This window comes from Equus asinus, chromosome 30, assembly GCF_041296235.1.
Source record: "Equus asinus isolate D_3611 breed Donkey chromosome 30, EquAss-T2T_v2, whole genome shotgun sequence".
In the NCBI taxonomy this organism is placed as follows: domain Eukaryota; kingdom Metazoa; phylum Chordata; class Mammalia; order Perissodactyla; family Equidae; genus Equus; species Equus asinus.
In genome coordinates this window covers 1,133,351-1,158,864 of record NC_091819.1, presented here as the reverse complement: position 1 = coordinate 1,158,864, position 25,514 = coordinate 1,133,351, and the positions used below count along the sequence as shown (strand labels likewise).

At 51.7% G+C, this 25,514-nt stretch overlaps 1 protein-coding gene across 1 annotated transcript; it reads left to right on the top strand.

Annotated features, from left to right (window-relative positions):
• The first annotated feature begins 7,640 nt into the window (after positions 1-7,640).
• RNPEP (arginyl aminopeptidase) lies at positions 7,641-24,766 on the top strand. The gene is made up of 11 exons (XM_044762786.2): positions 7,641-8,250; positions 11,640-11,780; positions 12,094-12,242; positions 16,818-16,934; positions 17,613-17,848; positions 19,641-19,754; positions 20,629-20,741; positions 20,887-20,995; positions 22,094-22,318; positions 23,149-23,291; positions 24,217-24,766. The coding sequence occupies exons 1-11, from the start codon at positions 7,663-7,665 to the stop codon at positions 24,373-24,375; spliced, it is 2,094 nt and encodes a 697-aa protein (XP_044618721.2). The 5' UTR covers positions 7,641-7,662; the 3' UTR covers positions 24,376-24,766.
• The last annotated feature ends 748 nt before the right edge of the window (positions 24,767-25,514 follow it).

The following is a 25,514-nucleotide window of genomic DNA, read 5'->3' as shown; positions in this document are numbered from 1 at the left end:
TTCTATTGGAGGAGGGTGTTAGAAACCAAAAGCTGGCTGTGAGGTATGCTCGTTGCTACTGGGTGTCGCTGCGGCCAGTCCCTCGGTGCAGTGGGTCAAACTGGGAAGTGTATGGAATGTGCTAAGCCATGTGCCTACACTTCGGTATTCGTGTATCTATCCATGTGTATCCAAAACAGAATCCGCGAGTCCCTCCAGCTCCGGGCCAGCACCCCAGGAGGCCTTCCAGCCATCTCTCCTTCCTTGTTTGTAACGGCAGGACACCTGATCCTCATTACCTACAATAATTTACTGATTTGTTCAATCCTACGTTTAAGGTAACTTCAGAATTGCTAAATGGTAGCTCTGTGAGAAACAAATTTGCCAACCAGAGTAGCATTTGTACACAATTCTTTTTAGTTTTTCCTTATCAGAACACTTCCCCCCCCGTTTGGGTCCCTCCTTTCTTCCCCACCTGCTTCAGTGCGGTCACGTGATGTGCTTGCTGCAGGGTGCACTCCGTCTTTCTCTCCACATCCTGGCTGACTGATAACTACGTACATTCAGTAAAAGTCACTCTTCGTGGCCCGCAGTTCTGTGGATCTTGACGTGTGTAGAGGCAGTGTCCACTGCCACGGTGTGACACAGAACAGTTCCACACCCCCGGTTCCGCTCATGCTGCCCCTTTATAGTCAACCCCTCCATTCCTCCAGCCCATGGCCACTACTGACATGTTTTCTGTCTGTATGGTTTTATCTTCTCAGGAGTGTTATACATACAATATGTAGTCTTAGGTCTGGTTTTTTTCATTTAGCAAAGTGCATTTAAGATTCATCCACGGGGGCTGGCCTGTGGCCGAGTGGTTAAGTTTGCACACTCTGCTTTGGTGGCCTGGGGTTCACCAGTTCAGATCCTGGGTGCACACCTACACACTGCTCATCAAACCATGCTGTGGCGGCATCCCACATAGAAGAACTAGAATGACTTACAACTAGGATATACAACTATCTACTGGGCTTTGGGGAGGGAAAAAAAAAAAAGGAAGATTGGCAACAGATGTTAGCTAAGGGCCAATCTTCCTCACCAAAAAAAAAAAAAATCATGATGTGGTGTGAATCAACAGTTTATTCCTTTTCGTTGCTGAGTAGTATTCCATTGTACAGATGTACCATTGTTCCTTCATTCACCAGCTGAAGGACATTGGGGTTGTTTCCAAGTTTTCGCAATTACAAATAAAACTATAAGCATTCACTTACTGACTTTTGTGTGTACATGTTTTCATTTCTCTTGGGTGAATACCTAAGATTTCTGGGTCATAAAGTATGTTTAATTTTGTAAGACACTGCCAAAATGTTTTCCAAACTGACTGCCGTTTTGCATTCCCACCAGCACTGTATGAGAGTTCTGGCTGCTCTGCATCCCTTCCAGCACTTGGTAGGACCAATTTTTGTTCTTGTCTTTTAATTTTAGCAATTCTAATAAGGGCATAGTTGTGTCTCATTGTGGTTTTAATTTACATTTCTCTCATGACTAACAAAATTGAGCATCTTTTCATATGTTTATTTGCCATCTGTATCTTTTTGGTAAAGTGTCTATTCAAACCTTTCAATCTATTTTTTATTGTTTTTTCTTATTGTCTGGTTTTGAGAGTTCTTTCTATGTCGTGGATACAAGTCCTTTGTCAGACATGTGATTTGCAAGTATTTTTTGCACCTTTGTCAAGAGTTAGTTGTGTGGGTCTATTTCTGGGTTCTTCTCTCTGTTCTGTTGATGTGTGTGTCTGCCTTTCATCGGCATCACACTGGCTTTAGAGTAAGTTTTGAAATTGGGTAGCGTGGGTCCTCGAGCTTTGTCCCTCTTTTTTAAAATTGTTTTGGCTATTCTAGCTCTTTCGCCTATCTTATAAGTTTAATAACGAGCTTGTTGATAGCTACAAAAAAGCCTGCTGGATTATTTCTGAGGATTGAATTTCATCCATGTTTTATAATTTTAGCATAAAGATCCTGAATATGTTTTGTTAGATTTAAACCTAGGTATTTCATTTCTGGGAGTGCTATGTAAATGATATTGTTTTTTTAAATTTCGCATTCCATTGTTCATTGCTAGTAAATAGAAATACAATTGATTTTTATAGATTGACTTCGTATCCTGTGATGGACCCTTGGATCCTTAATGAACTCAGTTACTAGTTCTCGGAGCTGTTTTGTAGGTTCTTTGAGATTTTCTATCTCAAAGTAAACAGTCTTGTTGTCTGTAAAAGAAACATTTATTTATTTCCAATCTGTGTGGCTTTTATTTCTCTTTCTTGCCCTATTGCACTGGACTTCCAGCACAGTGTTGGTGAAGAATACTGGTCTGTAGTTCCTTCTCTCGTGATGCCTTCGTCTGGTTTTGGCATCAGAGTGATGCCAACCTTAAAGGGAGTCAGGAAGTGTTCTGCCTCTGTTTTCTGGAAGAGATTGTGCAGAACTGATATTATTTCTTCCTTCAACATGTGATAGAATTCATCAGTGAAGCCATCTGGGCCTGGAGTTTTCTTTGTTGTTTAATAAATGTAGGACTTTTTAGATTATTAGTTTCTTCTCGGGGGAGTATCAGTTTCTTCTTGGTCGTTTGTGTCTTTTGAAGACTCAGTCCGTTTCACCCGTGTTGTCAAATTTATGAACATAGAGTCGTCTGTAGTATTCCTTTTTGTTATCCCTTTAATGTTTAGGGCATCTATACTGATATCCTCTCTTTTCTTCCTGATATTGGTCATTTGTATCTTCTCTCTCTTATTCTTGGTCCATTTGGCTAAATGCTTATCAATTTTATTGATCTTTTCAAAGAACAACCTTTTGGTTTCAATGATTTTCTCTATTGCTTTTCTATTTTCAACATCGTTGATTTCTGCCTTCATTGTTTCCTTTCTTCTGCTTGCTTTGTTTAGTTTACTCATCTAGTTTCTTAGGAGGGAAGCTTAGATTATTGATTTTAGAACTTCCTTTGCCAATATAAGCATTTAATACTATAAATTTCCCCCTAAGCACTATGTTAGCTGTATTCCACAAATTTCGGTATGTTTTATTTTCATTTAGTTAAGAATATTTTAAAATTTCCATTGACCCATCCTCTTTGATCCATGGGTTATTTAAAAGTATGTTATTTAAAAATGTTTAGGGGCCGGCCCCATGGCCAAGTGGTTAAGTTCGCACTCTCCGCTTCGGCAGCCCAGCATTTTGCTGGTTCCGATCTTGGGCACAGACATGGCACTGCTCATCAGGCCATGCTGAGGTGGCGGCTCATATGCCACAGCTAGAAGAACCTATAACTAAAATATACAACTATTTCTAATTTCATATTGTATAATTAGAATAACTATTTTTCTAATTCTAATTTAATTCTGTTGTCATCTTAAAACACTTTTTATGATTGTTTCTTTTTAACATGTTGAGGTTTGTTTTATGGCCCAGAATGTGATCTCTTTGGTGAATGTTCTGTGTGTACTTGGAAAGAATATATATTATGATCTTGTTCTGTAAGTGCCAATTAGGTGTAGTTGGTTGGCAGTGTCGTTCAGATCTTATTTATCCTTACTGATTATGTCTACTTGTATTAATTACTGAGAGACAAGAGTGGAAATCTCCAACTATAATTGTGGATTTGTCTGTTTCTTCTTTCAGTTCTATCAGTTTTTGCCTCATGTTTCAAAGCTCTGTTGTAAGGTAAATACACATTTAGGATTGTATTTTTGGATAATTGACTCCCTTATCATTATGTAAATTCCATCTTTATCTCTTATAATATTCCTTATTCTGAAGTTTACTTTGATATTAATATAGCTACTACAGTTTTATTTTGCTTAGTGTTTGCTTAGTTTCATATCATTTTTCCTTCATTCTCTTACTTTTAACCTTTCTATGTCTTTATATTTAAAGTGAGTTTCTTTTAGATGACATATAATTGGTGTCTTGCTCTTTTAGTCACTCTAACAATCTCTTCCTTCTGACTGGTGTATTTAGCCCATTCACATTTAATGTGATCATTGATATAGCTGGATTAAAATGTACTAACTTGTAAGCTGTTTTCTATTTGTTCCATTTTTTCTGTTTATTTTTTTCCTCTTTTTCTGCCTCATCTGGGTTAACCAAACATTTTTAATGATCCCATTTTATCTCTTCTATTAACTTATTATTTATACTTATTAAATTTTTTATGGTTTTCCTAGCATTTCCAATATACATCTGTAATTAATCACAGTTCACCTTACAATAGTAACATATCACTTGACACGTAGGATAAGCACCTTACGACAGTGTGTTCCCAGTTCCTTCCCTCCCCCTTTACAGTGTGTTCCAGTTCCTCCCCCTCCCCCTTTACAGTGTGTTCCAGTCCCTCCTCCTCCCCCTTTATAGTGTGTTCCAGTTCCTCCCCTCCCCCTTTACAGTGTGTTCCCAGTTCCTCCCCCTTTACAGTGTGTTCCAGTTCCTCCCCCTCCCCCTTTACAGTGTATTTGCAGTTCCTCCCCTCCCCCTTTACAGTGTGTTCCAGTTCCTCCTCCCCCTTTTGCTCCTGTGATCCAGTTTACTTTCATGTATCCTATAAACACACAGGACATTGCTGCTGCTTTTACTTTGTACAATAGGTTATCTTTTAGAGCAGGAGTCAGCAACCTGAGGCCCATGGACCAAATCCGCCCCACCATCTCCTTTTGTGTGGCCTGTGAATTAAGAATTTTAAATTTTTAACGGTTGAAAAAAATCAAAAGAAGAAAAATATTTCATGACACATGAAAATTACATGAAGTTAAAATTTCAGTGTTCACAAGTCAAGTTTTACTGGAACATAGCCGTAGTCATTTCTTTATGTTTCGTCAACGGCTGCTTTCATACCTTCATACATATGGCAGAATTAAGTAAAGCATTTGCCTTTTAGAGAAAAAAAATGTACCAACCTCTGTTTTACAGCAATTAAAAATAAGAAACAGATTGACTTTATTTTACCTCCATTTATTCCATTTCTAGCACTCTTCCTTTCTGTGTGTGGGCCCAAGTTTCTATCTGATAACCACATTCCTTCTGCCTGGAGAACTTCCTTTAATATTTCTCATAGAGCAGGTCTGCTAGCAATTAATTCACTCAGTTTTCTTTTGTCTGAGAAAGTCTTTATTTCCTCTTCATTTTAAAAAATGCTTTCTCTAGGCCAGCAGATGTTTTTGTTTTAGTACTTTGGTCACTTCATTGTTGTCTGGTTTGCATTGTTTCTGACTAGAAGTTTGCTGTAATTCTTATTTTTGTCCCTCTGTATATCTTTAATTCCCTGGCTTTGTTTAGGATTTTTTGTTTGTATTTTTTTTCAAGATTTTATTTTTCCTTTTTTCTCCCCAAAACCCCCAGGTACATAGTTGTGTATTTTTAGTTGTGGGTCCTTCTAGTTGTGGCATGTGGGACGCTGCCTCAGTGTGGCTTGACAAGCTGTGCCCTGTCCGGGCCCGGGACTCGAACCAGCGAAACCCTGGGCTGCCGAAGCAGAGTGTGCGAACTTAACCACTCAGCCACGGGGCCGGCCCCTGTTTGTATTTTTTAAAATATGATTTTTAAAAAAATATGATGGGCTAAGGTGTTCATAAATTATTTGTTTTATTTGGCATTTATCTTTCCTGGTGGTCTCTTTGCTTCTTTGTGGTTTCATGTGTGTCATTAGTTTTGGACGATTCTTGGCTGTTTCTTCATACTCCACTCTCTCTGGTCTTTCTGGGATTTCAATGATGCATGAATTAGAATATTTGGTATTGTCCAGCAGCTCTTGGATGTCTTATCTTCGTTCCCACCCCGTGTTGTTTTTCCTTTGTATTTAAGTCAGGTGATTTCTGCTCACGTATCTGACTCTCTCTCGGCTGTGTTCAGTCTACCAATGAGCTCCGTGAAGGCATTTCTCATCTCCGAGACTGTGTTTTGCATTTTGAGCATCTCATTTTATTTTTTTTATAGTTTCCATCTCTCTGCTGAAATTACCCGTCTTATGTGTTACTCACCTTTTCCATTAGAATGTTTAACATACCAATCATAATTATCTTAAATTCCCTATCCTAACATCTAGGTGACATTTGTGTCTAGTTCTGGCATTATCGTGTACCTCATAATTTTTTTGAAAACCAGACGTCTAGTGTAGGATAGTGGACGCTGAGGTGTATAAAATTTGTATCTGGGAAGGGGAACTCCTTTCTCTTGCTAGGCCTTTACTGGGGGTGGGGTGAGTTGATCTGGTTGGGGTCTGGTCTGGGTTTGAGGTTTGCTGTTGCTGAGTGACCTTCAGTGCACCACAGGCTTCAAGTTCCTCAGGGATGCTGGGGTTTAGGGTGGGTGCTTGTTCGCCAGAGTGACGTCTGCCCTCAGCTTTGGCTCATCTCTCCGCACTGCACCTGAGGGAAGGTCTCTGCATGCTCTCCTTCTTCTCCTGTCCCTCTCCCACCAGCATGGCACTCTTACTTGTTACTAGAAGTTAGCTTGGTGGGGGTGTGGGGAGGGTGGTGTTGAGTGTTTGCTCTTCTGATTGAGCCGTGGTTTAGGTGGGCATCATGTCCCCGGGTCTCAGGAGGGGAGCCCTCCCCTGCCTGTAGTCGGCCGCGTTCCCCTGGGATGCAGTTCCCTTCTGTTCCCTTCCCCCACCTGCTGAGTTGGCACCAGCGCCCTAAGGATGACGGCAGCTGCTGCCCTTCTCCCACACGTGAAGCTCTGTGTTCTCTGGGGAAGCATCACAGTGGAATTCATTCCCTTCCAGCTTTGGCTCCATTCTCTTCTCCCAGGTCTGCCCCACAACAACCTTGCAGCCCCAACCCTGGGGCTCTTTCTGATCTTTTCTACAAGGACGTAGAGAAAAAACCTGCAAGAGGCTGCAAATTCCTCCAATTTCGATGGTCCTCCAGTAGCTCAGCAGCCCACTGCCGGCCTTCATGAATCGTCAACTACCCTGATTGAACCATTGCGGGGTCTGGTTGCAGCTACCCCTGTGAGGGACCCTGCTGCGCTCCGCCTTTGGGTGCCTGGCTCTCCTTAGTGTCTCGGCCAGTGGCTTGTTCTGGGACAACAGTTCTCTGACTGGTTTGAAAAGGCTGGAAACTGTAGCTTATCTACAGTTTTGAAAGAGTCCGTGCATGGTTTTCATAGCTCCCTTCACCCTCTAGTGGAAGCCAAACGTCTTTGTATTTTTATTATACGTGTAGATCCTGGAAAGATCCTGGAGCCCCCGGGGATGGACCTCGATCTGCATGGAATTCTGGGCTGTTCACCACACGTGTTTAGACACGTTGCCAGACTGAGTTCTCACGATTAACTCGTGAGATAGATATCACTGCTCCTATTTTACAGGCGCAGAAAGAGGCTCGGAAAGATTCACCTTTCTTGGGGGAGAACTGGAACCCAGACCCTTCCAATCCAGGGGCCAGTGCCTACATCCTGCGGCCAGCAGGGAAGATGAGGGCACAGGGAAAGGCCAGGAGGGAGGGTGCGCCCCTGGGACCATTGGGCGAGTGTGGACCAAATTATCCCACAGTCCTCTGCTCCAAAGTCCTGAGGCACCTGCAGAAAGAGGAGGCTGCGGGGGGGCGGGGGCGAGGGGAGGCAAGGGAGAGGGGCGGGGCCTGAGGGGGCGTGGCCAGCGCTGGTCTCCCTGGGGGTGGGGTCTGCGTGTTGGGGCGGGGCCTGCATGGGTCTCCCCCCTGGGGGCGGGGTCTGCGTGGTGGGGCGGGGTCTGCTGCCCCTCCCCGGGGCGGGGTCTGCGCGGCTCTCCCCGGGCCTGGGCTTCCTCGCGCGTGCGCATTGGCGCGTCGGGACCATGGCGAGCGACGGGTCTCCCGGCGGCGGCTGCGGCTGCGGCGCGGGCCCGAGGCCCCTGCACTCGGCGCGGGCGGCGGACGTGGCCTCGGCGTCCAGCTTCCGGGCCTTCGAGCTGCTGCACCTGCACCTGGACCTGCGGGCCGAGCTGGGTCCGCCGGGGGCCCGCGGGCTGAGCGGCGCGGCGGTGCTGACGCTGCGGTGCCTGGAGCCCGGGGGCTCCTCCGAGCTGCGGCTCGACTCGCACCCCAGCCTCCGGGTCACGGCGGCGGAGCTGCAGCTGGAGCCGGAGTGGCGGGCCCCGGGCCGCCCGGACGAGCCGTCCAGCCAGGTCGTGCCCTTCTACACGCGGCCCTTCGCGCGCTATGGCGAGGCGCTGTGCGTGGACCTCCCGCGGCCGTGCCGGGCCTGCCAGCACCTGTGGCTGCGGCTCACCTACAGCGTGCGCGAGGGCCCGGGGGTGAGCGCCGGGGGGCCCGGGGAGGGGAGGGGAGGAGGGCGGGAGGAGAGGGGAGGGGGCGGCCACGCAGCTCCCGGGGCCCCGGCCCTCCTCCCCGGCGGCCTGGCCGGTCCAGAGCATCCCTCGTCCCTCCCAGTGTCCACTTGTGCCCGAGGGGGCCTCTCCGGGTGACGAACGCCCCACACGCCGGGTGTAACGTCGCGGGGCTCTGGGCCTCGGCGCCTGTGATCAGCTGGGTAACTGCTTTACGGGGCCGGGACAGTGGGGCCCGGACAGTGGGGCCGGGACGGTGCCGGTTAGTCAGCGCGATACTGACTCGGACTTTGCTCTAGGTGCCCTGCCGGTGCCGCGGGCGGAAACAACTCTGAACCCAGAAAACTGCTGTTGTTTCCTCTGTGAAGTCCCGGATTTGACTGAGAAGAGAATTTGAGGGAGAGTGGGAACTGGAATTAGGGTGTCCTGGGTTTTAGAGTCACCTGACCTTCTCACTGTTGATTGCCTCTTAAATCTTAAGTTGGGGTTGCAAATATGAGAAATAAGAGGATGAAGGTTATGTGGCCTGTCTCTGTGAGAGCCAGAGAGTCATTGGTGGAGGGGCCTTAGGCTGCATTGCTTGTCATTTCACGGACAGGGTTGGGCCCAGCTTCCCAGGTGCTGTGCACCCACATTTGAAGGCTGCTTTTCAGGCCAGCAGTTCCTGTTCTGCTCTTAGAACTGGCTCAAAGGGCAGTTCTGTTTTCATTGTTCGCCATTCCGGGAATAAATGAACCTTATGATTGAACTCGTTTTAAAAAATGAAAGTCCAAAGCCGTAGGCACTGACCTCTAAGGGAAGGAAAATCCTAGCGCCCTCTAGGGATGATGCAACTGCTGGGAATGTGTCTAGCTGCTCTGCTGTATTCTGGTTCCTGGTTTGGGGCAGGAACTAGAAATTAAATAAGATAACTGGAAAAATGAATCACTTCCTTAATTTGCCTACTGAAAGTGGCACCTCATATTGAATATGAAAACTAAGTAGCTTTCACTTCAGACATAATGGCAGAGATCCACACTTGGCACTGAGGAGGTCCACAGTAATGGCTCTTGTATTTATTCCTTTTTCTCATTGCCACCATCCATTCAGGGCTGTCACTCTAATCACCAAGGGTAACAGCCTCTCCCTGACTTCAGATTCTATAGTGTATGTACTCCTAGACTCCTTCAATCTCCTTCACGTCATTAAAAAGCAAAAACTCAAGCAAAGATGATGAGTAAGGAATTATGATGGAGGGGATGATGGCCAGTATTTATTAAGATGTGCCAGGCACTCCTCTGTGTGCTTGAAGGAAGCTAGATGAGCTGTCTTTATCTCAGTGCCTGATACAGTGCCTGATCCCTCGTGAGGGCTCTGTGTCAGCTCTTATTATCAATTCATTACATTTTTTTCATTAATAGTGTTTCTTTTTTTAAAGATTGGCACCTAGGCTAACAACTGTTGCCAATCTTCTTTTTTTTTTTTTTTTTAAGGATTGGCACCTGGGCTAACAACTGTTGCCAATCTTTTTTTCTTTTTTTTCTGCTTTATCTCCCCAAACCCCTCCTGTACACAGTTGTATATCTTAGTTACAGGTCCTTCTAGTTGTGGGATGTGGGACGACGCCTCAACGTGGCCTGACGAGCCCTGCCCGGGATCCGATTCCTGGGCCGCCGCAGTGGAGCGTGTGAACTTAAGCACTCGGCCATGGAACCGGCCCCAAAAGTGTTTATTTTTTAATAAAACAGTCTAGGCTAACAAAAATTGAGCAGTTAGTACAGAGTTTCCATATACCTCTCCACATGCACGCTGTTTCCCCTGTTACTAGCATTTTACAAGTATGATACATTTGTTACAATTAATGAGCCAATATCGATACATTATTATTAACTAAAGTCCATAGTTTTTTCAGATTTCTTTAGTTTTTACTTAGTGTCTTTTTCTGTTCCAGAATCCCATCCAGAATACCACAGTGTAGTTAGCTTTCATCTGTCCTTCGGCTCCTCTTGGCTGTGACAGTTGCTCAGACTTTCTGTGTTTTTGATGACCTTGACAGTTTTGAGGAGTAGGATGCCCCTCTGTTGGAATTTGTTTTGATGTTTTTCTCATGAGTAGACTGGGGTTATCGGGGAGTTTTTTTAGGACTATTTTTTAGAGCAGTTTTAGTTTCACAGCAAAATTGAGCAAAAGTTCGCAGAGAGAAAGTGCCATTTTGTTGCGTCATGTTGAGGGTACATAGCGTCAGCCTGATTTCTGACTGTTGACGTTGCCCTTGATCACCTGGCTGAGGCAGCGCTCACCGGGTTTCTCCACCGTGAGTTGCTCTCCCCTCCTGCCCCATATGCATTGTACTCTCTGGAAGGAGACTCGCTAAATTTTTCGTACACAAACGAAAACTCAAGCAAAGAAAAAGCCAACATCCCAATGTGACTTCCTTATGCCTCTTAGAAATAGGTCTCAACTACCTCTGTGTTCAAAGCCCTTCGTTACACCTGCACAGGTGTGCCTCCTGCCCCTGTACGAGGAAGCCGCCACCACTTCCCAGAGCCCACCTCCGTCCAGGCCCTTCCTCATGCTGCTGTCCAGCTCCTTGAGAAGGTCCTTGGCATTCCTTCCAGCCAGCTGAGTCCTACCTGCTTTTGAGGGCTCAACCAGCAAGTTTTCTCCCCCTGTGAAACCTTCCTGGAATCATCCAGTCCTTCTCTAAATTCCAAACGGCATTTGATGCTGACATACCTCCACAGTCACATCCCTTATAAGTGAACTTCTTTTTGCTGTTGGCAAAAATTGGGTTTATAATAATTATTCAGATTTGCCATTGCTGCAGGGCTAACAGAAAACAAATTAGAATCATAGCCAGTGCCTATAATGTAAAATACGTTTATTCCGAAAGGGTAAATTCTGGGGGTGGAGAATATGTATTCATCATGGACTCCTTCCAGGCGAGTGATATTAATCACAAATTCAAATACAACTGCTTCCGTATTTATTTTTTGGTGAGAAACTACCCCAGGGAGGACACGGAGGAGGAAGATGGGATGACAGGGTCAGAGGCCGGGTCTGGACTTCTTGAAACGACCCATGGGGTTCAGAGAGGAAGGGACCCATTGAGGTGTCTCTGCCCTGTGAAGTGGCTGCCATGCCTTGGCATGGCTCCCAGATGGATTAAACACACAGTAGGAGAGAACTTCCTAGACGGAGCCAAACTGGCCAGCAGCAAGATCTAAGGATTCTCTAAAATTCTTCCTGCTGGCCGACTCCTTTTCTGTGGCTGGGCTGAGCTCCTGTGCAGGGTGTCAGTTCTGAAATGTTCCGTTCTTTTGGGTTTGCTGAACTCCTCTGTGGGGTGTTGGTTCTGAAATGTTCTGTTCTTTTAGGTTTGCTGGTTGGCTCCTGAGCAGACAGCAGGAAAGAAGAAGCCCTTCCTCTATACCCAGGGTCAGGCTGTCCTAAACCGGGCCTTCTTCCCTTGCTTCGACACCCCTGCAGTGAAATCTAAATATTCAGCTCTTATTGAGGTAAGAGGGTAGGGCCGAGGGTACCTGCGTTGGGGTTGGAAAGACAGTTTCAGATCTCTCAGGTCACGTTCTACTGGTAAATAATTACCTCCCTCCAGTGGCACCTCTGAAAAATTCCTCCACCTAAAGAAATCTTATTTGTGCTAAATCCCATCCATTTAGCACAAGTTTGGTTTCTTGGAACCCTGGTGCTCCCCAAGATGGGCTCCAGGTCGTGATCACCACCACGCAGGCTGCTGGCCATGCTGTTCTCCCAGCTACTCAGAGGGAGAGTCTCTCCAGGGGAGACCTCCTGAGCTTTCCCTGTTGGCAGGTCCCGGATGGCTTCACAGCCGTGATGAGCGCTGACACCTGGGAGAAGAGAGGTCCAAATAAGTTCTTCTTCCAGATGAGTCACCCCATCCCCTCCTATCTGATAGCCTTGGCCGTTGGAGACCTGGTTTCTGCTGAAGTTGGACCCAGGTAGGAGACCGAGACCCTGCAGACAAGGATGGCTTGACCGCTGAGGCAGGAGGCCTCTGACTGGAGGACCTGCTGGGGGGGGTGGTCCTGGGGGTGGTCTCGGACCCTCTCTGCGTCTTCCTGCAGCTGGTGACTGTGCTCTCTCCCTCCTTGCCTCTCTCCCTCCTCCCTCCAGTTCTAGCCCTGCTGTCGGGAATGCGACCCGACCCCCTCGGTCCTGGGCCACCTTGCAGGGTGACACTGCAGCTTAGGCAGCGGTTGTAGAGGACTTATCTTTATTAGTATCTTTAAGTCTAAATTCCCTTCTGGCAACTATACTCACTTTTTTATCTTTTTTACTAAATCTGCCTATTTTCTCTCGTGCTTAATTCCTGGAAAGTACGCCTTTGATCCCATTGTTTTTCTGTAGGGAGGACAATGGGAGCTCCTTTTTTTGTCTGCTCCAGATGCATAAATCTGAACCTGTGTGGCAGAGAGAGCATGCAGTTAGCTGGGTTCTTGCTGGCTGTCATATGATCTGCCAGGATGGCTTAATCCTGACACGAGAGGATCAGAGGCTGCATGCACAGTGGCGCCGTGACCCTTTTCCTGGCTCCGCCGTGTGCTTCCTCTCTGGCCCGGCTCTCCATTCCTGGAGGTGGTGGTGTCCTTGCCAGGACTAGTTACAAGCCTCAGACCCCCTAACCAGGCTCAGTGGCACTGCCAGGACGATGAATCTTGCTTCCTCGCTATCAGAGGGAGTGGCTGGGATCCCATCGGCATCTGCTGCCAGCACGCCCTCTCCAAACGAGGGCAGTCCTGCTAGACCAGTGCCTCCTTTCATGGAGCGCTGCCTTCCTGGTGGAGAGGGTAGCGGGTAACCAAACAAGGGTCCACTTTGCAGTTGACAGGAAAATAGATAAGTATAGAATGTCCCTGGAGAGAACTGACTACGGTGGGTTAGTGAGAGACGCACTAGGAGTGGGAGATGAGAGAACCTGTGTTCTGAATACACTGGAGGATGATGTAGTCAGGGGCCGGCCCTGTGGCCAATTGGTTAAGTTCACGTGCTCTGCTTCGGCAGCCTGGGGTTTCGCTGGTTCGGATCCTGGGCATGGACATGGCACTGCTCACCAGGCCGTGCTGAGGCGGCGTCCCACATGCCACAACTAGAAGGACCCACAACTAAAAAATCCACGACTATGTACTGGGGGTATTTAGGGAGAAAAAGCAAAAAAAAAAAAAAAAAGAAAAAAGAAAAGAGAATGATGTAGTCAAATGACAACACGGTACTTCAGTCCAGGTGACAGGATCCATTTAACTGGTGGTGCTGGTGTATTCCTTCCGCCATCAGATGGACAGTCCTGGCCTCCTGGGTCACATCTTAGGGTCGTGTCGGGGTTTGTTGACTGGGAGGGTCCCTAGCAGAGTGTGGCTCCAGTCCCAGTGCCTGTGACCCCAGCAGGAAATCCTGGGCAGAAGAGAGTAATGGGTATCTCGCAGCAGTCCCTCTGATGCATACTGTCTTCTGATCCTTGACAGACTCAGTGAGGGCATCAGTGCTGTCTCCATCTCACATGTAAGCATAGTGAGGGTTTCGTGAAATGGCTTGTGCAAAGTCGCATGGTTGGCAGAGCTGGAATTCCCGTCCAAGTATTTCTATTGCAGATCCGGTGCTCCGTGCACTGCAATCCTGGCGATGAGATTCCAGCCTGACTGAGAGCATCCTGGTTTCTTCTGACAGAAATCTCAGTACTAGTGGAAATATCCTGGATGTCCGCTATCCAGCCCCACCTGCACCTTCTGGCTGTAGCAAGCTGAGGTGCCGTGGGTGGAAGGACGTTGTTAATTATGATGCCCACTCTGGGGAGGGGACAGTTCACAGACTCATTCCTTGAAGACTGACTCCTGTGCCATGGTCCTTTCTCAGCCGGGTACCCTGTCGCGTCATCTTTGGTGACTTTTTTCTCTGCGTGATGACACATCTAACACCCTGGGTTCCCACACTCCGGGCCACACTCAAGGCCCGAGGGCTGGACTTAGGGTTATTGTGAACTGTACTGACTTGGAAATCTCAGACACCTTGAGCTCGCTCATTCTCTGACCCCACCCTGCTGACCTTCCAGCCCTCTGGTGGCCTTGCTCCCACTGTTTCTGCTCCTCCAGCTCCTGGAGGCTTCCATTTGGCATGCTGAGCCTCTCCTCCTGGGCAGTCAGCTCTCTGGCCCGACTTCTCTCCTTGGCCCAGGCGTGTGTTGATCACATCTGCCTCAACACCCCAGGCCACCTTGCTGTGTGTGTCCTGCTGCTGTGACACGCAGCTCTGGGTCCTGCAATTCCCCTCCCCCTCTTCTATGGGTCTTCAAGAGATGGAGAAAATAACGAAACTGCACTGGTACCGCTACACAGTGCTGGGTTTTTGGTGAAAAGCTGGAATTAAAGAAAAGTTGAAATAGATGTTTGGGTGGTTTTCAAGAAAACTGTAACAAACGTAGTCTTCAGCCCCAGCTGTGCTTTCAGTGTCACTCAGCTGTCCTTTTGTGTATCTTTCTGAGCCTCACTCCAGGAGGATGACCTCATCTCCTCCCTCACTGAGAATATTGGATCCGTCAGTCAGATAGGATTACGTCAGCGTCCCGTCCTCCAGGGACAAAGCCATCCTCATGGGCTCTCATCCTTCCCTCGGCCCTCTGGACTCTGACGAGGGTCCTTCCTTCTGTTTAAAGCCAGTCCGGGCCGAGATTCACTCCCTCCCTGTATCCTCGGCTCTTTGCTCCCTCGCCCACCCCTCCCTTCAGATCGCAGCCCCACCTCCTTCCAGCCCCATCCCCGTTCCAGGCTCTCCAAAACAAAGCAGAAAATAAGCTTGAACCCCAGACGCACTGGATCCACAGTCTCCCCCAGCTCCCGCCTTCCCTTCGGCCGCGTTCCTTACAGAGGAGGGGACACGCGCACCCTGTGCACTGGGCTGGGATCCAGTCCCCATCATGCGTTGACACCCCTGTCGTGAGAGAGCCCGTTGGCCTCAACACGAACGACACACGGGGTACTTTCCGGCCCTCGTCTTAGCATCCTGCTCTTCATCCTCGGCCTCTGTTGACCTTCCTCTGGCTTCGTGACACGACTGTCCTGGTTCTGGGGTCCTTTGTGCACTCTTCTCTGCCCAGCGCCTCGTGTGTGGTGGCCCTGGCTTCCGTCCTGGACCCACTCTTCCCTCCTGTGTGTTTTGCTTGGGAAGCTCACGCACTTTTGTAGGTTAACGTGTTTTCTGTGCTCGGCTGTCCGAGTGAGCTCTTCTGATCTCCGTCAGTCTGATAACATACGTCACTCGTTGGCTTTGAACACCCTGAAGCTCTGCAGGTCCAGCTGTGTGATGAAGCCCCTGAGGCCCTCGTGACCTGAGCCTCTGAGCCTTGTGGGCCCCTCCCACCTGTGCCCCCCCCCCACCCCCCGCCTTGATCTGAGTGTGAGCTCTCAGGAGGGCCCAGACGCTCAGCCATCGCACCTGCATGAGCAGTTTTCCCGGCCAGGCCTTTGCATCTGCTGCTTGAGAAGCGCCCGGCGCTGTGTCTCTGTCCCACTCCTCCTGGAGCGGCTCCTGAGGTTCTGCAGGGGTGGGAAGAAGCCCTCCCTCCTCCTTGCCTCGAACCCGCCGCTGCGCCGCTGTCGACTCAGCGTGTCCGGGTGGGAGAGCGGCTCCGAGGAGCAGCAGGTGCTCTTGGCTACGGGATCCTTGGGTTCGGGGTCCGGTCACCCTGGAGTTCAGCCATCGGCCTGGGCCGGTCACGTCCCTCTCGGCCTTGACCTTCATTGGGTTGGATCTGCTTAACTTCTACCCACTTTTCACCTCTGTTTCCCCATCTTTTTATCATGAAAAATTCCTACAGAAAATGGAAAGGATGATGCGTTGAGCACCTGTATGTCCACGCCTTCTGCCGTATTAGTCTTCTTTGTGTGTAGGTCTGGTTTTGGTCTTGCTGGACCATCTAAAAGCCAGCAGATCAGGATGCTTCTCCCCAGCACAGACCTTCTCCCTCAGAGCCACGCCCCGTTACCCACCGGAGCCAGTTAACACGTTCCCGTTAATAGGCTTATCTCTAAAGTGTCTTTCCATTGCAGAGATTCTATTATGAGAATCTCTTCTGAGAGCCGGGAGCAGGAAACCGTCTTTACTCTATAAGCCACTGGATGAGGGGCTTTCTGTGCTGTGTGATGTCATCCCCACCACTCATTTTACAGATGAGGAAACTGAGGTTCAGAGGGTTGGATAACTTTTGCCACATTGCAGTCTACGTCATAGTCATAAAATTGTAGCCCTGTGGGTCTGAGCCCATTGCCTGCCCAGGGGCAGTCCCCGCCTCCCTGGGCCCTCCCCGGGACTGTCTGTCGTGGGTGCAGTGTCTCCAGGTGATGAGCAGTCTCTGGGGTCTGTGCATGTGACCTGATCTTGCATCTCCTGGCTCTGTGGCTGCCACACTGTCTCGTGTATTTGGCTCAGATACGAGACGGGGGCCAGCTTTCTGCAGGGGCTTTCACGATCGGTCACCACCATGGTCCCTAAGCAGCACTCTGCTCTCTCTGTATCCTCGTCTCCAGGAGCCGGGTGTGGGCCGAGCCCTGCCTGATCGAGGCCGCCAAGGAGGAGTACAGCGGGCTCATAGAAGAATTTCTGGCAACAGGGGAGAAACTTTTTGGACCCTACGTTTGGGGCAGGTGTGGTATGCCCTTGACTCTGGTGTCTCTTGTCCAGCGGAGACCCCGCTTTCCCGCTGTCCCCCCTCTGGTGCTGCTTCTCGTCCTTCTGTCTCCTGGAGCCAAGTGCCCCAGCCCCAGACGTGAGGGCGCAGAGGGAGAGGAGGAGTATCAGCGAGGCCTCGCTCCCTGCTGGGGAGGAGGGACCGTGGGTCGGTGGGGGGGCTGTTGGAGTGAGGGACGCGTGCCCCGCAGTTGCTGAGTTTGAAGAAATGCTGGCAGGGGACTTTGCTGACTTATCTTTCCTGGAAGCAGCCCCATGCTCCGTTTTCTTCTTTGACATCTTCAGACTTTAAACCTTAGACCAAAGGCTTCTTAAGGTCTTTGTGACCCCAAGTGGGCCACCTGTGGGCTCAGTGTGATAGAGCTGAAAATGTACCAAGAGCAGAAGGTTTTGGAGAGCTGTCTCCGTGACAGCAAGAGGCCCCTGGGAGACGGAAGTCCCAGCAAGCTGGGGGGCCACAGGGCAGCGGGACTGAGGAGGCTGGGTGTCACTTGGGGTGCTGGCCCAGGGACGTACGGTGCCTGTTCAGTGGCGGCATCTCTTGGGGCTGGAAGGAGGCTGGGAGAGTCATGGCTGGGAAGGGATCAAGAGTCCACCCTGGGCAGCCGTTCCATGACCTCTCGCCTTCTTGGCAGGTACGACCTGCTCTTCATGCCACCATCCTTTCCGTTCGGAGGAATGGAGAACCCTTGTCTGACCTTTGTCACCCCCTGCCTGCTAGCAGGGGACCGCTCCTTGGCCGATGTCATCATCCATGAGATCTCCCACAGTTGGTTTGGGAACCTGGTCACCAATGCCAACTGGGGTGAGTTCTGGCTCAACGAAGGCTTCACCATGTATGCCCAGAGGAGGATCTCCACTGTGCTATTTGGTAAGCCGGCTCTCTGCCTGCCTGCTCCACAGGACCCTGTCCCCGCTTCCTTAGCCTGTGAAGCCACTGTTGCCTCCCTTGGGGGTTTCTGAATACAAGTGGGCGTGAAGGGCGGTGGCAGTCATGCAGAAAGCTCCAGTGAAAGGCCATAGAGGACTAACTCTGGACAAAGGCTGTTTAAGTAAATGCTTCCCGCTTCACTGCAGGTCGCTGAATCTGCCAGGGCAGTCGGGGAGGGATCTCACTGACTGAACCCGGAGGGGAACTGACAGGGAAAGGACCCCTCCTCCAAGCAGAGCCCACACTTGGTGCTCTGCTCTCCCTACAGCCGGGCCCAGCCTCAGGGGGTCAGCTGCCCAGGGTCGTCCACGCAGAGAGCTCGTTGATTTCCTGCGTGAATCATGAGAGTGTTATAGCCCTTGCCTCCCACTGCACACCTGCACACCCGCTCTGTCGCAGGCACCCGAGAAAGCACTCATCATTTGACAATTTCACGGTAGCCCCACAAAACAGGTATCATTATTATTTCCATTTTGTATATGAGTTCACTGTGACTCAGAGGGTGGACAAGTGTGCCCGGGCCACCTAGCAAAGGAAGGCACAACCTCGAGTCGAGCCCAGGTGTGCTTTCAAAAGGCTTTCTCAACCCTCTCGTTATTGAAAACCCACCATGCATCACGTGCTTTTAAAAATATAACATTTCTTATTTTTATTATTTCTCTGATCGAAATCTATTTTGGTGTAAATGGAGGGCACACACACAAATTATCCATAATCTCGCTGTTTGGAGATAATCAATGGATGTCCTTTCAGACGTTTTTCTGCGTGTGCGAGTCATCAGACCGCACATGGTTTTCCAGCTGCCTTTTTTTTCACCTTAATCAAGTTACGCATTTTCCCAAGTCATTGAATTTTCTTCTGCAGCTGCATAGTATGGATGTTTCGTAATTTATTCAATCAATAGGTTGTTTCCAATTTTCCGATGAAATAACATTTTGACAAATGTCTTTATGTATGAATGTTAATACATCTCTCAGATGATTTCAATAAGGACAAATTCCTAGAAACATCGTTTTTGGACCTGAACATGTTAAAGGCTTTTTAGCTCATGTCATCCGTTGCCTCCCAGAAAGTTTGTTCAGATTTCCACTTTCCTCCCGAGTGTATCAAGCAGGAGCCTAGTTGTGAATGTCCTGAACAGCCACCAAGAGTCCCGCAGGCCCGTGTTGTCATCCCAGGGTGCAGACGGAGGAACAGGCCAGGAGAGGTTAAGTCAGGTGTGCAGAGTTGCAGCATCGGAAGGGGCAGAGCTGCTGCTTGAGACCTGGTGCCCTCCCCTCCACCGTTCCCTGCCACCTTAGAGCCAGGAGGAGACTCAGTGACCCCTGGAACAGCTGTGGGTGACAGTTTCTCTTGTCTGACGGGAACAGACAGATGAAGATACCCTGTTTTCATAGAAGATCACATTCCTATCTCTAAAAATAGAAATACATGGCTGGGGAGGTAACTGTCAGAGGAAAAGGTGGGACCCCAGTCCTCACGTAGGGCAGAGCCCGACAGCCCGAGCCAGCCAAGTGCCTCGTAGCCCAGAGCCATGAGAGCTTGGGCTACAGAGTCAGGGTCTCTGGTGGGAGGGCAGGTGACGGGTCCCCAGGGGGTGGCAGTGGTCAGCTTCAGGTGTCTGGCATCGTTCTTCTTGTGGCCGCGAGGGGGCAGCACAGCCTGTCCTGCCAGGAACTGTGCTGGGAGGTGGTGACAAGCTTTCTGGTCCTGTGGTTTCTTTTTGCCCCAGGGGCTGCTTACACCTGCCTGGAAGCCGCCACTGGGCGGGCTCTGCTTCGGCAGCACATGGACGTCAGCGGCGAGGAGAACCCGCTCAACAAGCTCCGGGTGAAGATCGAACCAGGTCCGCGGCTCCTGTTCCCACCCCTCCCCTAGCCAGCTTGGAGCCCACGCTGGCGAGCGCCATGGTGACCAGCGGGAGGAGCCCTTGGGGCTCCTGGCAGCTGTTCCCCGGCCCCTGGGCAGCGGGGGCCGCAGCCGATCCGGCGGAGACGAGTTCTGTCCGGCTCTGTGCGGTTCCTAATGACTTCCCTGTCGCTTTGCATTCGTACAGGTCCATGTCGCTTTATGAGACTCTTTACCACTCCTTTTCTGTCGTCAAGTCAGACCTGTGGGTTTTGTAGCTCAAGTGTTAGCCTTCCTTTACAGAGGATGTGACTGAGCGCCCAACAAGTTAAGTGACTTGTCCAAGGTCATGTGCGTGTGTTTGCTAACATTGCTCTTTAGCTCGCGTGTGACTAACCGAAAAGCTTTCTGTGCAACTGAAGCTCCCATTCCCTGGTGCCACTGACTATGAAAATGAGCTTCTTGTAGACTGGTAATCCGTTTATTTTAGTCCCAGAGCATTCGTAGAAACAGCCCCTTCTTCTGGGAGGGGACGTGAGTGTAGGAGGCCAGCAGGGCTGAAGAGGCGCAGAGCCCTCCATCCTGAGTCGATGGAAGTGCCCAGGCAAAGCATTTCCAGGAACGAGGGAGCTGGCCAGACCCCACGGGAGGCTGGGGTCTGTGTCTTCCTATCGAGGCCACAATTAATGGTCCTTTAGGGTCGCCTTTGAAGGGCCCCGGAGAGGCCGGGATGGGTCTGGAAACATCCCTGGCCTTGCCGGCCCTGGGCACGCTGAGCTCTGATGTCTCCCGTTCTCCTCTGAACGGGGGGCCCGAGCAGGACCAGGTGGCGAGGGGTCACCAGCGTCAGATCCTGTCTGCCTCCTCTGCAGGTGTCGACCCGGATGACACCTACAATGAGACCCCCTACGAGAAAGGCTTCTGCTTTGTCTCGTACCTGGCCCACTTGGTGGGCGACCAGGCACAGTTTGACAACTTTCTCAAGGTATGGGCAGGCCAGAGATGGGCGGGAAGGAGGAGTGACCAGTCAGGCAGCCGGGCCATGTCGGAGGGTGGACGCCCTGAGAAACGGGGTCCCCCCCCCACCGCCACGGGACCCCGAGTAACTGAAAGTCCCTCCCTCCTCACAGGCCTATGTCAACGAATTTAAATTCCAAAGCATCCTAGCTGATGACTTTCTGGAATTCTTCTTGGAATATTTCCCTGAGCTGAAGAAAAGGAAGGTGGATTCCATTCCAGGTGAGCGAGGAACCTGCCCACAGGCTTCTAGGCGATGGCGAGAATTCTCTCTGGTTTACTTTTGCAAAGACCAGGTGGGGTGCAAAAAGATGGCTTCGAGGTCACCCGGTCCTGGCACTTTGGGGAACAAACCAGGGTGCCGGGCCTTGTTGCACAGCCACTTCTCTCAGCTCCTCCTCCTCCTGCTTTCCTTGCTCGCTCTTGGACACGCACAGGGAGACCTATAACTCTGCTGCCCTAGCTGAAACGCCCAGGCAGCGACAGCGGCAGCAGCCATAAGAGGGTGGAGTTGCCTTCTAAAGGAAGGACAGTCCCGGTGGCCGCCCTGATTTCGGCTCGGGAGGCACTGCTCGTGAGGGAGAGTGGAGAAGGTCCTGTCGTGGATGCGACAGCCCAGGAGACACTGCCACAGTGCTGGGAGCTGCCTCAGTGGTTTCCATCAATGGTTGGGTAAAGCCAGCCTCCCTGACGGCCGGGGCTGCTCCGGCCCCGTTGCACCCGCCCTCCGGTTGGAGGCCACCCTCCAAGGTCAGGAGGCTCTGTAACTGATGGTGGATAATAATTGCTGAGTGCTCACTGCGCACCAGGCAGCATGCTGAGTTCTTGTGCGTTTGAGCCTCACAGCCGCCCGCCCAGGCGGGGCCCCTCACCCCCATTCTACAGGTAAAACTGAGGTGCAGAGACGTGAAGTACGTGCTGGGACCTCCCAGCTGGGTGATGGCAGAGCTGGGGTAGGAGCCCCGGAACCTGGTTCTGGAGGCCAGTGGCTTCAGCCCTGTGCTATGCTGGTCATCTGGGGAGGACGTGACCTTGAATGAAGCTCGGAGAGCATCCGTCCACCGGCTCTGACAGCACCGTGTTGATGTGGAGCTAAAAACATTCTCACAGTAGAAAAGGGGGCAGTCCAGTCTAACTCTGACCATCTCTAGGAGTCATTGCTGCTGGGCCCCTGGGAGCAGGTGGCTGCGTGGGAGAGTGGTGTCCCATATGGACAGAGAGAGGCAGGCAGGAGCCCGAGGTCTCTGGGAGCTGCTTGGGCAGGCTGCCCGCGACGCTGCCTGAGGGTCCTGATGGTGTCTTCTCTCTTCTCCCAAACAGGCTTTGAGTTTGATCGATGGCTGAATACCCCTGGCTGGCCCCCCTACCTCCCTGATCTCTCTCCTGGGGACTCACTCATGAAGCCCGCCGAAGAGCTGGCCCAGCTGTGGGTGGCCGAGGAGCTGGACATGAAGGCCATTGAGGCTGTGGCCATCTCTACCTGGAAGACCTACCAGCTGGTTTACTTCCTGGATCAGATCCTCCAGAAGTCCCCCCTCCCTCCCGGTAAGGAAAGGGGCTGCTTTCTTCTACGGGTGATCACAGTTCCTGTGTGCAGAGCTGTATGTCAGCGGTCGGAGGAGACTCGGGAAAAGCCGCTGTGGCACCTGCCCCGGGGACTGCCAGGAGTGAGGGAGGGTGGCAGTGGGCAGAGCAGCCGCAGAAGGATGGGGGTCATCCACACAAGCGCCCTGGGGACAGAACAGAAAGCCTAGTGTTCAGTGCGTCCTCGGGGCGTGCGGGCAGTTCTTCTGAGCCCTGTGCATCTGTCCAGTCATTTCATCCTCGTCGCCGCTCTGTGGGGTCAGTGCTGTGACTGGGATCCCAGGTAATGGAGGTGGGCCCACGGCCAGTCCGTGGCGGGGCTGGGATTCGGACCCAGGTGGCGGAAGCTCTGAACCACTGAGGCCTTGTTGCTGCTCAGCCAGAAAGGCTGTCCACCAGGGTGTCGTTCTGAAAAAAGGTTAAAGCCTGGATGAGCGTTAGCAGGGTCGGGGAAGGAGAAAAAGTGGGGCAGGATGTACTGGGGGTGTGTGTGCTTTGGTCGCGAAAGGCAAATAGGATGATTGCAGAAGGTCTGTGATAACGTTAAGGGGAGTTTGGTGGAAGAGCCTTAGAAATTAAGGGCAATGGGAGAAGAGGCCTTTACTGTCAGGAGCGTGAAGGAGCGACGGGAGCGGAAGCGGGTGGTCGGGACGCCTTGAGGTGGTTCCTGGGACCTGGGGAGGGCTGCGGGCAGATGTGCAGAGTCCGAGAGTGGGGCCCCTCACCTCTGGGGTAAGTCTGGCCTCAGACACATGGCTCTGCATCATCAGTGACCCATCTCTTGTTTCCAGGGAACGTGAAGAAACTCGGAGAGACGTACCCAAAGGTCTCCGACTCCCAGAATGCAGAGCTGAGGCTCCGGTGGGGCCAGATCGTCCTTAAGAACGACCACCAGGAGGATTTCTGGAAGGTGAAGGAATTCCTGCAGAGCCAGGTGGGTGACCCCTGGGACACATGGTGGGCGACCTCTGGGGCACACGGTGGGTGACCTCTGGGGCACACGGTGGGCCTCTGGGCTGGACTAGCCCTGGAGCTGAGGCCGGGGGAGGGGCCTCGGCGGATCCTCCCAGCAGCCTTGTTCTCAGCGTGGCTGGTGGGGGCGCAGCCCGGTGGGGAAGAAGCCTGTGGACTCAGGGAGCCCCCTGCAGCTCAGCTGGTGAGGCCGGAGGGAGAACAGCTGGTGGGAGCGATCCCCAAACTGGGAAGCGGGGTCCTGTGTCGGGGGGCTGGTCCTGGGGAGAGGAGCCTTGGGAGGCTCAGGTGCCAGCCGGGTCCTGGGGCAGCCGTGAGAGTCACACTGCTGGGGCCGGGCTGGGGCCCTGAAGGTGGCCGTCCTCAGACCGCAGAGCGGGAGGAGCGGGCTGCACAGAAGCCATGCTCAGTCTCCCCCGTCTGTGTGCTGCGGCCCTGCGGGGTGTCCTGAGCCTCTGAAGACGTCCCCTTGTCTGCAGGGACTCTGATGTGTCGCACGCTTCCATGCCTTTGCCCCGTGTCTTTGCTTGGCCTGGCTGCCGTGGGAGCGTGCACGGCCCCAGTATCATGCGCTGCAGCCCTCGCCCCCCGCTGCTGACTTGGGGGCTGAGCACTTGCAGCTCTCTCCAGGTTTGGGTCCCCTTCATGTTGTTGAGCGTACACATCCTTTGCCATCACGGATCAAGGGGGATGCTGAGGTCTGTCTGCACGGATCTTTGGCCCCAAGAAGATGCCAGAACAAGAGTGCTCAGTCTGGGAAGCCCCTCATTCCAGTGCTGACCCCATATCCCTTTTGGACCTGCCGTGACTGCTGTCCTTGGGGCCAGGGGGCGGCACAGACCCGCCGAACAGGCCGCTGAGGCTGCGCGCGCTTGTGTTTCTTGCAGGGGAAACAGAAATACACCCTTCCGCTGTACCGTGCCATGATGGGTGGCAGCGAGGTGGCCCAGGCCCTTGCCAAGGAGACCTTTGCGGCCACTGCCTCCCAGCTCCACAGCAACGTTGTCAACTACATCCAGCAGATCCTGGCGCCCAAGGACAGTTAGCAGCTCGTGGGCGTGGCTGCTGCCTCCTAGACGCTGCCAGCTTCCAGGGTCGTCATGCCCGAACCCCAGCTCTCCAGCCGAATTCACCCTCCCGAAGCCTGTGTCTCCTCTGATCCTCTGTTCTCTGGGCTTGGCATCTGCGACCGGGGGCCTCTGCCTGGCGGGCGCCTCTCTGTCCCCCAAGTCCTGAGACCGGGCCCTCCCGTGGCTCTCCACAGTGGGCCACCAGTCCTCTCCGTCCTCCCGCTGGAGTCTCCGGGGAAGGCAGAGCGGATTTCTTTCATTCTTTTCCTTCTTTTGCTGATTCTGGAAGTAATATGCAAAGGGATGCTTTCTGATAATACTTTTTTCAGGCTCATTCTTCATTTTAATAAATATTTTTAAGTGAAAAGTAGCTGAGTGGGAGTGATGGATTGAGCGACTGTGAGATTTCTTCTCCGGGTGTCCCCTCTGCGGGCAGGTGTCCTGAGAAGGTCTCTGGGGGGCGCCCAGACGATGAGTGTCTGCCTGTCTTTAGGGAACTCCCAGGCCAAAGGAGGGCTCCTGCACAGGCGCAGGAAATCATACAGGGCGGCGTGGCCATAGCGTGGCCGTTGCAGGAAAAAGGCACAAATGAATTGCCTCCCAGTTCTGTATGAAGCAGGTGACTTCTCCATCTGCGGCCTCATTCCTGCTCATCTTTTCCACTGCCAGAACCCAAACGTGTGTTTTAGAGTCCTTTCTCTGTCCTTTTCACTGTCCCTAGGGCCTCGCCTCTGGCCCCAGACAACTATTTTAATGGCATGGCGATGAGTCTGTTCAGAACTCAGCATGAAGCTCTGAGCTCCTGGGTTCAACGTGGGGTCTAAGGTGTCAGCAGCTTAGGTGGTGGGTGTGGGATGAGGGGAGGGCTGCAAGGACGTACTTAATACGTATGCTTAAGTTGCCTTTCCTATACACAGCGTTGTCCTGAGCCGGTCCCCACGTAGCTCTGCCCTTGGCCTCAGGGTTCCCAGGACAGGCCCTTCCCTTCCCAGTGGAGCAGAGCCCCACGGATGGATTCGCTCTCAGTCTCGGCAGAAGCAGGGTGCCGTGGTGCGGGGGGCGGCGGGCGACGGCCTGGTCCCCGCACGCCGGGCGTCCCCAGCAGATTTGGAGGC